Here is a 12,639-nt window from a genome sequence, read left to right as displayed (position 1 = left end):
TTACTGACTTTCAAAATACTTTCCATTCCTTTTGCCTACCTATCCGTGCATCATAGAGAAAGGTTTATCCATTATGTGTTATAAAGAGTATAATCTATCCTTAAATGAATGACATCACATAATGTTTTAACCAACTATTATGTTCTTTTTCTCTTTTTAGAACACTCACAGTATGTTAAATACATTTTTTCAATTCTATCAAACACACTTACTGTGTGCACCAGCAATTATTTCTGATTGTCATTACAAGATCTCTATTTATCTTTTTCACTGCAAGAGTGAGACAGTACAAATGCATCATCACTCTGTCTCAATCTGCTTCTTGCTCATATCTGGCCTTGTTCTTTCTGTATGTATTGGTTTTGGTGAGCTCCTGTGTGTTGTTGGTCATAGTGAATGAATCTTTTTCCACAAGACTTACAGTTGTCTACATTTTGCCAGATTTTTTCTGTTTTCTCATCTTGAAAGTATCTCGCAACAGAAAGGGAATGAGAAAAATTCAGAAATTCCTTGATACCACATGAAACAGAAGAATCTTTCCAGTTATTTTATTTATACCTATCTTTACGTATCTTGGAAGTTCTAGTAATTTTGACTATATGAGCTTCATTCATACTTCTGTTTAACAACGTGAGAATCTGAAGCTAAACTTATTTTCATAATCAGACTTAACTCAGTTCTCTAGCCACATTTTACTTAGTAAATACAGAACTTGAAATCTGTTTATGCAGGTAATCGCCAAATATATGGAAATTTCTACGTGTCAGAGAAAATGTCTACTTTACATCAGTATAGGGTATAATACAGGCTGGAGGGGGAATGACAAGAGGAAATGTCATGTAATGCAGAAGACATTGATAAGGGCTGATAGGTGGACCAAAAGGAAGGATTTAGTTAGGCACTGAGAAGAATAAGCATAGTGAGTCAAACAAAATCGCATTTTTTTTGCCATCTGTGAGGAAAACTCGGTAAATGTACTTAGTGAATTTCCAGGTGATAGCATACATTCATTATCTTCAACCGACCTAATTAATATCAATTACAAAATATCCATTTTCCAGTTAACTTGCACGTTTCAGGAGACTGCAGTACGTACAATATTTGCAGTGTATAGCTAGAGTGATTCTGTGCATCTGTTTGGCAGCTTCTCATTAAGCTGTTAATTTGGAGTTTAAATACATGTTTGGATATTAAACAAAGAATTTTTTCTGGAGTTAGGTCAAATGTGTCACGACTAAGCTTTGTTTTCTGCAGGAATGATCCCAGTTCTTATCCTGTCTGCCCTGCTTTGCCTTCGTTCTGATCACATCTAATTATATGCATTTGCAAAGGTGCTATATTTTGTCATCTGAGCAGTCTACATATGCAAGGAGTATTTTTATCTTGCAAAGAGATTGTTCCCTTCTTCATGCAGTATTTAGAGATTGTCTAGGAGTTTAGTCCTAAGGCAGTACTCTGAAGAACTACAAAGCAGCTACAGGATCTGGTCCAAGTTGTAATGTGAAGACTGAGTCACTGAGAACTTTGCTTCCAGGATCTAGAACATGGATATGGCAATTGGTAATGCCAGTTGTTTTAGAAATATTTTGAAGTTAAAATAGTGATCATTTGCAAAAAAAAAAAAAAACAACAACAACACAAAAAACTTTTGAGACCTTCAGGTAAGAGGTACTGCTTGTGTTTTATTTTAATGTTTTTGGTTAATTTACCTTCCCTCAGAGACAGGCACTCAAAATATTTTATTCTGGAAACAGTTTACTTCCCTTGTCTAAACCAGATGGAATCCATGCATACTATGAACTTGAGCACTGAATAAATGAAAGGAAGTGAACATTCTAAGGGATTTGACATGGTCCAAGAGTGATTACAAATTTATAATCCACTTGGGGGACTTTGCTGATTTCTTAAGCAGCTTGAGTGGTTTATGAACAGCATGCAATTTCATTGTGAATGTCAGATTAATGCTAGATGAATGCTTTAAACAAAATTTATGCTGTCTTGGGTCGATTTATTTAACCCATTGAAATGTTTTTATACTCTGTTTTATGGTTTACATTACTAACGATAGTATATACATTCCCTCTCCTGACAGATCGACAATTTACCTATTAAATTAAATGCAGCAGCTATTTTAAGGGAGGGTGCCCTCTATCAGCGAAAAATGGAACAGGAGCTCCAGAGGTATGGTCACGCATCTTCCTCAGATTATTTTTCACACTTCTTGATAAAGAATAATTGACAACATTACAATAATTACACAAACTCCAGGTAAACTAATATAAAGGACCTTTTATAAGGCATTAAGAAGCTATTCTGTAAGCATTAGTGACAAACAGAAAAGTGGACTAAAATGAAAATTTACGCTGAAGTCATTATTTTACTATAGATGATGTGCTGTGTGACTGTGCTCTGATTTTGCACTCTGGGTAGTGTCCATTTGTAAAGTCCAATAAAGATCGATTGTTACATCAGTTCCAGTTCTTCAGAATAAATAATGAGCCAAATACACATCTACCTTTGTGTCCATTATAAAAGGAGCATATATATTAAGCATATATGTTAAATATTTCATATATTGTCTTTTTTTTGGGGGGGAGGGGAGTGGAGAGGAGAGGGGGTGAGGAGGGAATACATGCAGAGTTGATAGTTGAATCTGTTTATCTGTGTATAGAAATACCTGCCCCCTTCTATCACATTAAGGTGTATGGGAGGACTAAGACCATGCTGGTCCACAAGCTGGATGAGCAGGACTGTGGGAGACAACAAGGCATGCAAGGGCAGTGTCCTCACTGAGAAGCCACTCAGTCCCATAGTACGCTGGTAAGACAGCAGAGTGGGTCCAATGAGGGGAAGCAGGGTCAGCCAGCAATCCAGCAATTGCTAGGCAAGACTATAGGGACGAGTAAGGCCAAGGCCAAGCCCAGAGACAAGTCAACAAGTTGGGTTAGCAGGTACAAGGCTGGGCTCAGGCATATCTGCAACATAGCCAAGGACAAAGGCTTCTATGTTTAAATACAGCTTCCAGGAAGAAGCTTCACAGATACAATTTTCTCAGCAGTTTTTCACACAGCTCTTCTCTCTGCAGTCAGATCCAGTGGTGCACAGCTGCACCATAACACAGCTGTGTTTGAATACAGGCAACTAAATCGTAGGGTTGGGGAATAAGGTCTCGTAGGTCCATTTCATGCACATGGAACTCTGACGTAAGGAAGCCTGACTATGTGGCACAGATTTTCAGCAGATTTTAATTGGGCTTCTGAATGTCTGCTGCAGACTGTATTCTATAACTAGAAATACAGAACATTTTAACTAAGATAAAACCTGTATTGTTGTCATTTTAATTTAGTATTTTTACTAATCCACCTGACTTAGCAAGATAAGGACTAAATACTGTTGTTATTCTAAGTCCTGGAATGACTGTCTAAAGTTGAATTTGGTTTTTGTGAAAAATGTTGATAGATGGATCAGAATTTCAGCAGTAAGATTTTACACATCACTCAGGTTGTGCTATCACCTATTGTTAACAGCTGTGTATGTATACTTACACAGTTTTGCATACAATTATACATGGTACTGTTCACTTTATCTGGCAGAATTTTATTGCACTCAGCAAAGGAATGTTTCCCCTAACATTTTTTTTCATTCATCAGATGTAATGTTCAGCTGCATTTAACACACACCAAACACATAGATACACGTTGGAGAGCAACAGAAAGGCACAACTCACTGCATTTTTGTGTCTGTTCCCAAGCTCTTGGCTCATTCAGTTCTTTGCTGCTGGACTTTGAGAGGCCATCTGCAGGGCTTTGTTTTGCTTTTCTCTTAACCATCCAGAAAAAATAAGAATGTGGTTTTACTTAACAGCTGAATACTTCCTCGCCTCATTACAACAATATTATAGATTATTTAATTGGTGAAATACAAAACAGGAACAGAAATAAGCAGAAAAGTTTTTATTTCTCTATGGCAAAGTTGGAAAGTAAACTGCCAAAGAGAAAATGTATTAGTTCTTTCTACCTCTAAGCAAAATAATCCTCTGAGAAAATTTACATACCTTTGGCCTGATTCTCCTTGCTCCGTATAAGAATGTACATGTAAATAAAGTTAGCCCTCTCTTTGGGCTTTACTGTGCTGACAACTTTCACATCCATGCCTTCATCACTTTCTTACTGCCCTATTTTCCCAGGCTTTCTACCTAGTAGGACCTCTTGAACTGGAATTAAAATACATCTGTGGGATGTCCTCACAGTGACTACCTTTTTTCTCTGCAGGGATCAAGGGCTTTATGCCACAAAAAAAAAAAAGAAATTCTAGAAATGTTTTATAAACCAAAGCAGGGCTGGAGAGCCAGAGTATGATATACTCTCCCTTCACTCTTGCAGAATTGAAAATTTGCTACAAGGGACTGGAGACCCATCTGAATTCTTGGAATGGCAAAAGCAGATGCGTGGAAAAGATTTGGAAGAGCAGCTGGCTGAAATAGAGTGTAGAAGGCTTCAAGGGAAACTGAGTCATGAAGAGGCCATTCTAGCCCATCAGAATGTAATTCAAGAAAATAAGAAGAAAGCTGATCTAATGAGAGAAGAGGTAATACAGCTTTGTTCAAATTTTGCCTGCATTCAATTACTGCAAAATTTACTACAGATGTTGCCTATTACAAGTAGTTATAAAAGTTCTGTATAGTGTCTTTACTCACTGGAGTCTGTAAACAATGGATAAATAATGCTAAAACTTCCAGACGCTGCAATGTTTATACATTCAAGTAGTTTTCATAAGTGTTTGATTTGATTGATAGCACTTCTGAATTCAATTGAGTAAAAACAGAAAGTAGAGCATCCTTCCCAATTTTCATGTCATTATTAATATTCTTTTTGCTCAGATACTGAGATATTAGGCACCGTTTGCAATGAAATCACCAATATGTGACTAATTTAATTATCTTGTTAAATGGGAGTCATGAATTTAAACAAATTTGTTTCCTTAAAAGATAAATTCGATTTATTTCATATTATCCAACATGGCTGTATGTCTCCTGGGGAAAATTCAGATAGGAACCCTCCGTTGATGTACAGATACAGAAAATGGAATACTGAAGCCAGAAAGTACCTTTTAACATATTTTCCAACATGGCAAATCACATTTTCCCCAAAACATTGCTAAGTTTTTTTTTTTCAAAACTCACTTTTTTCTGGCACTTTGTTGCTATGCCCCGTAGGCTGACCACTACTTTTCTCTTGGTCATCTTTCACAGATGTCAGTAGTGACTCTGCAATTTAGAATAGACCCACAAAGATTTTCAAGAAGTGCATAATATAAAAGGGATATTAAAATTAATTAAATTAAAGTATTAATGGGGTCCTTTTCTGTCCTTCAAAATACACCTTTTAGCTACTCTGGCATTAAGTTTGTCTAGACAGACTATCAAGCAGCAACTTGAAGTGAACCCTAACATGTACAACTGAACACAGTGTGGTTGCTTTCAGCCACACAAAAATGATTGTAGCCATTATATTAACCTCAGTTTCAGGGATGATACTGTCCAGTGAATGCAGTTGTCTTTGCACTATTTCAATTATTTGAAACACTCGTATCATTGGTTATCAGGAATTTTATTAACTTGTTTTTTTTGGGGATTTAGAAAGCAGAGCTGATGCATGACTATGCAGAGAGATGTCTACAGGAACAGAAAGAAATGAGAGAGCTGGTGGAGAAGGTCGTGAAAGGACACAAGAATGCAAAGCAAGCAAAACTAAAGCTTCAGAAACACAAACAGCAGATAGGTATTTATATATAGCCAGAAAAATTAGATATGATGCCAAATGTCCCCAGATTACTTTGTTTTAGAGGGGCAATTACAATTTTTCTGAAAGAAAGAGGAAGTTGTGGAAAATATCCAGGATATAAATTCCCATAAATGTATTAATATGAATTTTAGGACTAAGTTGGTAGCAGGTAGATCAGAAATTCTAATTCACCGCTTATGGGAATTAAACTTTGTTTAAAAGGGAAGATTACAATGCTAATGTTCTGCAACTGGTTTCTCCTCCATCTAAAAGCAGCATACTTGAATGGCTATACTTTTTGTCAAATCAATTTAGCAAGCTCAGATTCCTGTGATTCATGCCATTAAGAGAGGATTTGCCTAGCAACCTCTTTGAAAGAATCATAGCTCCAAATTATTGTCTTCTTTAGAGAAGACAGTCCGGAGGAGATAATTGTAGCTCAAGAAAGAAAAGACATCTGCCAAAAGAACAGTACCACAAAGGAGAAGGATTAGCACAAGACAGACCAGCCATTAGAATGAAGAGAAATTGTGTTACACATCCTCCACAATTCTTACATAAAATTCCTAGCTAATACATCAGTGAATGAAACCCAGGCAGAAGGCTGTACATATTCCAGTGCAATACCATGTTAACAAATGTTAACACATGTTAATAAATGTTAACAGTGTACAAGAGGGCTCCCTTAAATTGTGCATATTTTGGTGAGCAGAATACTTTTCACTGCTTCACTATCTCTATACTTGTACTGAGGGTGGCAGAAAGTGTTAGCCAATCTGAAATGGCATAGCAAAGCCTACCAAGCTTTGTGGGTCACTGATTTCTAGGATACCTACAGCTTGATAAACTACAAGTGTTTGATGTTGTGTAATATCCTTTTATTTAAAAATGAAATGATATACATTAATTAGAACAGAAATTAAGAAGAAATCATTCAAATTGTCTACTTCATGTATGTATACAATATGCTTCTATGTTGAATAGAATGATAGATAGTGGAGGTGGGAGTACTCATTTGTTTCTTTAATTGTTCCTCCCACCAATGACAGATTGTTCCTTCAAGTACCTCCAGATATGTATTATTATCATTATTCACAAACGCATGAGTTTTTCTCCAGATGGACTACTTGTTAAAATATGCAACAGGCTAACAGAGATTGGTTCTTTTCTTTCAGTTCAGGAAGTTTGCGAAGAAAATCGAGAACTACTTCGGCAAGCTTTAGAAGAAGAGGAAGAGAAACTTAAGAAAAAATATGAATTAATTCAACAAATACGAGCCATTGAATCTTTGCCAATCCTTAAACACAAGTTTGTTGACTTAACTGAGGTAAGCTCAAAGGAAAAAAACACTGTTTTTACATTCATGAGTACTATATGTGTTGCACACACTCATAGGAACTGTGTACTGCATGGAGATGCGTAGTGTGAAGCACAAAGTGACCCCATGAGACAAAGATTAGATCCGAAATTTTCACAGAGTTTGTAAAATATTATCATGGAGAATATTCTGATGAGAAGTGAGAACTCACCACTTCTGTTAGTAAGTGAAATCACAGGCTCTTTGAATTTCCTTTGAATTTTGCTGCCAGTATCTAAATTTCCAGACATCTTCCAAAAAGAGACTGCCAACTGAGTACGACGTGTGCCATCCACTTTAACGAAGTCACAGATTTGTCAGTCTTCAGTGAGGACTGACACAAGCACAGAGTGCAAAGTGATGTATAGCTGCTCATATTGCAGTGGTGATTGCCACAGTAATTGACAAAATTAATTTCCTGTGCTTTTAAAACTTTCAACATTCAGGTATATGGAAGAGATTGTCTGGAAAACCCAAAACCTGCTTATCTGTTGTGCATGTACTGGGCAAGTGACTTGTGAGTGCATATGTGATTAACTCCATGTAAATGTATCCCAAACTTCCTGAACTTACTATTGATTCACAGCTGATACACCTGACTGGTCACTATTGCAGAATTCCCAGATTTACATGGCATCCAGAAATCTCTTATCTTACCCCTAAATCAAAAACAGTATCTAAAACATACTCCTTCATCTTCCTTTCCTTTCCAAACTGAAAAGAAGGATAACATAGAGTAATACAAAATGACCTCACCAATTTTAAATGTGATCATTTTGTTTTTTTACCTGGATTCAATCATAAGATGTGGGCTGCAAAGTCGTAAGATATAGTCTGCAAAGATGAAACAGTTCAAAGTGGTTGCATGTGGAAATGTCATTACTTTTTTAATCACAGCAACTTCTATAAAATGGTGCAGGCTCTCAGTGAGGAAAATGAAGGTGATTGGAATGTCAGTACTTTCTTACTTTCAACATAGTTAATTTCATTGCCGTATACGTGGCTGCCAACTTGACACAGAGCTTCCACTGAAATTCTGTTTGTAACTAAGTACAGGCTTTAAGGTAAATTTCCCATCTAGCTCTTCTCAAAAGACAAAGTAGAAAAGCACAGTAGGTTTCAAGGCATATTTAAAAAAACTCAACTGAAATCAAGCGTATGCTATATCTACAGTAACTAAAATGTAAGGTTGCTGAAAGTAGGATGGCCATACAGGTCATCTGCAAGTGCAAGAGAGTCAACCTGAATGATATCTCAGCTTATTTTACAATTCACTTATACCCACTATTACAATGGTTCTCAGAGTAATTTAGCATTCTTTTGGTGATGGCTTGCCCTACTTGTTCTTTTTCCAAAAGACGTTTATAGGCTAAGTGAAATTAAGTATGTATTCATAAAATTCACACTACTTCTCAAAATTGTTAAAGTACCCAATTCTTCCCTTGGTGGCACTTCAGTTTCTCTAGTAGCAGCATTACTTACTGCACAAGTATAGAACTTTTCTTATTCTAGGAATCATTTCACTGTCTTCATTGAATGTTTTTGGAATGCATGTGCTGAAAGTATTCATCCCTACCATTACATTGCTTGTCTTTCCTTAATCTTTTTGGTGTCTGCTTACTATGCTCACACACAATCACTGGTATATATGCCCTGCTGCAAAACAGTTTCCTTTCACCTTCTGTGAATACAGTTCAGCAGTCACTAAGTAGCTTAAATTAGTGGCAAGATATTCAAAACTGAATTCATTTCACACCAAATTTCACTCAAAACTGAAATCTCAGGAGAGAAATAATCATTTACAGAATCACAGAATCACAGAATCACAGAATCACCCGGGTTGGAAGGGACCTCAAGGATCATGTAGTTCCAACCCCCCTGCCTAGCAGGGCCACCAAACATACACATTTAGATCAGGTTGCCCAGGACCCCGTCCAACCTGGCCTTGAACACGTCCAGGGACGGGGCATCCACAACCTCCCTGGGCAGCCCGTTCCAGGGCCTAACCACTCTCCTCGTAAAGAACTTCCCCCTAACATCCAACCTAAATCTTCCCTCCTTCAACTTGGATCCATTTCCCCTAGTCCTGCTATTGTCAGCCCTTATGAAGAGTTTACTCCCCTCCTGGGTGTAGGTTCCCTTCAGGTATTGATAGGCTGCAATGAGGTCGCCCCGCAGCCTTCTCTTCTCCAGGCTGAACAAGCCCAACTCCCTCAGCCTGTCCTCATAGGGGAGGTGCTCTAGCCCCCTGATCATCTTAGTCGCCCTCCTCTGGACCCTTTCCAAAATCTCCATGTCTTTCTTGTACTGAGGGCTCCACACCTGGACACAGTACTCCAGATGGGGCCTCACAAGAGCCGAGTAGAGAGGGACAATCACTTCCCTGTCCCTGCTGACCACCCCTCTCCTGATGGAGCCCAGGATCCCATTTGCCTTTCGAGCTGCCAGAGCGCACTGCTGGCTCATGTTGAGTCTCTCGTCCATCAGGACCCCCAGGTCCTTCTCTGCCGAGCTGCTCTCAAGGACCACTCCTCCCAGCTTGTACGGGTGCCTGGGGTTCTTCCGGCCCAAATGCAAAACCTTGCACTTTGCCGTGTTGAACCTCATTAGGTTCACCCGAGCCCAGCTTTCCAGCCTGTCGAGGTCCCTCTGAATGGCATCCCTTCCTTCCACCGTATCAACCGCACCACTCAGCTTGGTGTCGTCAGCAAACTTGCTGAGGGTGCACTCAATTCCCTCATCGATGTCATTGATAAAGATGTTAAAGAGCACCGGTCCCAAGACAGACCCTTGGGGGACACCACTTGTTACCGGCCTCCACCTGGACATAGAGCCATTGACCATCACCCTCTGTCTGCGGCCTTTCAACCAATTGCTTATCCATCGGGTCGTCCACCCATCAAATCCACTTCCCTCCAATTTGGAGATGAGGATGTGGTGGGGGACCATGTCAAAGGCCTTGCTCAGGTCCAGGAAAATGACATCGGTCGCCTTCCCTATGACATCGGTCGCCTTCCCTATTTTTAATAATAATTATATTTTATTTTATTTTAATAATAATTTACCTTTTCATTTAGTTATGGTGGTACATATTTATGAAGAAGTTGCAAAGAGAAGATTAATTGAATTATTCTATTACTCTTCTTCTATGCTACTCCTGTACTCGTGTGTACTTGTGTGTACGTGACCATTGTTTAGGTCATGTTTGGTAAACATGAGGAGTGTGGAAGCAGAAACCATGGAGCCAAAACTGAAGAGTCAAACTTTAGGTAAAAAACAGCGAGTGATGACTTATTCCTACTGATTCAACTTTTGAAGATTTAGAAAGAGAAGCTGTGGGGACCAAAACCACAGGAGAAACTCTTGGAAATGTTGGAGGACTCCACAGGTTCCTTCCCAAGACTCACTGGCCTTCACTGATGAGTTTGTATCATTAGGCTCTCCAGACTAACTCAATAATAAGCCCTCTAAAGCACCATTGTAGCAGCAGATAGATAAGTCTGTTTCTGTGATACTTGGTGTCTTGCAGCCAAACTCACAATCTGAGTATGTGTCTATAACAGAACGTCTCTCTCTCTTCCTGGTCGTTGATTTTTTCCCTTCCCATTCATGTTCTATTTTGTGAAAGGCAAGTTGTACTCTGTCAACAAGCAACTCAGTATTCAATACAAGGGATTGTTTTTCTGCTGGAAAGGATTACTTGAAAACACATGAGCTCTTGAGCTGAATAATTTCTCTCCATTGAAATGACTGTAGTGAGTTTTATTTACATGTATTTATCATTACCACTTATGTTCTTATTTTCAGTTTTAGAAATAACATTTGGAGGAGTGGTTGTCTGTTTGTTTTGCCTTCCTCAAATTCAGCCTTTCCAAACTTTGTCATTCGTTTTCCGTGGAACTAACTAGATCAAGGCCCTTGTGATCAAAATCTTAACCAGTGTTTCATTCCTAATACTCTGCAAGTGTATAGAAAGAGTTTGGTAAGCATCTTGATGTCCTGCACCCATGTCTTCCATTGTAACATGCCATAATACCAGATCCTCATGAAAGATGTGTACCAAAAATATGTTGTTAAACAACAGAATATTAATTGCTGTGAAAGGGATGAAATTTTGCAAAGATGGATCCAGAGTAGATCAGTATTCATATATATTTGTGCAAATTTTCCCTATCTGCAGATGTATTTATGTGTAGATTCAGGGAAAGGGAGAGTATACATAAGGGCTGAAAACTTCAAGTGTACACAAATCTGTTTAGAAATTATCTGTGTTCACATGAAAGCTAAGGTGCTGCTGTCTCATTACGTCTTATAACAGGGCTCACTGTGAATTTAATTACAAAGTGAATTTTTAAGAGCCTTCAATTCAGATTTGAATATTTTGAATTTGGGCATTAAGTTTTCAATTTCCTGAGTATAGAGCATTGCTTACTCCTAGTCTTTTCAGATAAAAATGATAGATGTCATCATAGTTCATATCCGTAGTTTGGATGTAGATGAATACAAAAAATGCATATTTTTGAATGTAAAGTCAGTTTTGGTTTTACCAAAATAGAAAAGATGCAGTTTTACAGATTTCAAAACTTTAAAAAGCTTATTAAAACTAAATGATAAGTCGAGTTTTATTGTACAGCAAATATGTTGTGTTTTTGTTTATTCTATTTTTCAACATTTTTTCATGAAATGTTTTGAGAGCCTTCTGTTTTTACACATACAGAAGATGATCTCAACACGTTAAAAGCAGCTTGTAAATAGCAGTTAGGTCAGAGTCATCCCTGTCTTTTTTGAAGTCAAAAGATATTCAGCATGATTTGGAACACAATCAAAATACTGTGATTGTACTCATTTTCTCTCTCCTTGCCATTTACAGTGTTATTTAAATCTATACTTCTTATTTCCTAGACTGGTGGCCATGGTTTAATTTGTGAAATGTCAATAGTGGAACTACATGAACGCCTCGCTCTACTTAGAGAAGCACAGAAGGCAGCAGAGGAAGAGAAGAGAGACCAGATAATTCAAGATAAACAAGCTAAGGAACAACTTCTTCTAGATAAACTGGACCAGATTTCCATTTTCAGAGCAGAACTTGGACGAGCAGCTGCATTAAAGTCAGTATAAAACAGTATATGGCACTTAACACACTGAAACTTTGTTAATATTTTGCTAGTTCCATGAGAAGAAAAACAAGTCAAGAGCAAAATTCAGCCCTTTCATAAAGCATTGTAGCTTTTGTCAAAGATTACACTGGGACCAAGATTTCTTTTTACTCCTGAAAATAATTTGCATCAAATTTAACAAATCTTTTTCATAAACTTGAATTTATGGTTGAAGACACTGTATTCAGCTAGTATTGAGAGTACTGTGCTGGTATTCAGAGCCAAAACTGTGTTTGAGAAAGAAGCTCTTTCTTCTGCTCCTTTTTAGTTAATCAGAACTGATTTGATTTTATTATAATCATTCTTACTTGCTACTTAAAGAGGTTTCTCATTTTCATCTAAA

At 37.8% G+C, this 12,639-nt stretch overlaps 1 protein-coding gene across 1 annotated transcript in view; it reads left to right on the top strand.

Moving 5' to 3' along the window:
- CFAP99 (cilia and flagella associated protein 99) overlaps nucleotides 1–12,639 on the top strand; it is a gene marked incomplete at both ends in the record, with an annotated part of 47,807 nt that overhangs the window by 26,959 nt on the left and 8,209 nt on the right. Inside the window, 5 exons of the mRNA XM_079534509.1 lie at nucleotides 2,093–2,181; nucleotides 4,383–4,587; nucleotides 5,639–5,780; nucleotides 6,959–7,110; nucleotides 12,043–12,248. Coding sequence (XP_079390635.1) covers nucleotides 2,093–2,181; nucleotides 4,383–4,587; nucleotides 5,639–5,780; nucleotides 6,959–7,110; nucleotides 12,043–12,248 — 794 coding nt within the window. The remainder of the gene's footprint in view (nucleotides 1–2,092; nucleotides 2,182–4,382; nucleotides 4,588–5,638; nucleotides 5,781–6,958; nucleotides 7,111–12,042; nucleotides 12,249–12,639) is intronic.

The sequence above is a fragment of the Tetrao urogallus genome (assembly GCF_951394365.1).
Source record: "Tetrao urogallus genome assembly, chromosome: 4".
Lineage (NCBI taxonomy): Eukaryota > Metazoa > Chordata > Aves > Galliformes > Phasianidae > Tetrao > Tetrao urogallus.
Note: the sequence above shows the minus strand (reverse complement) of the source record. Positions and strands in the feature narration are given on the sequence as shown.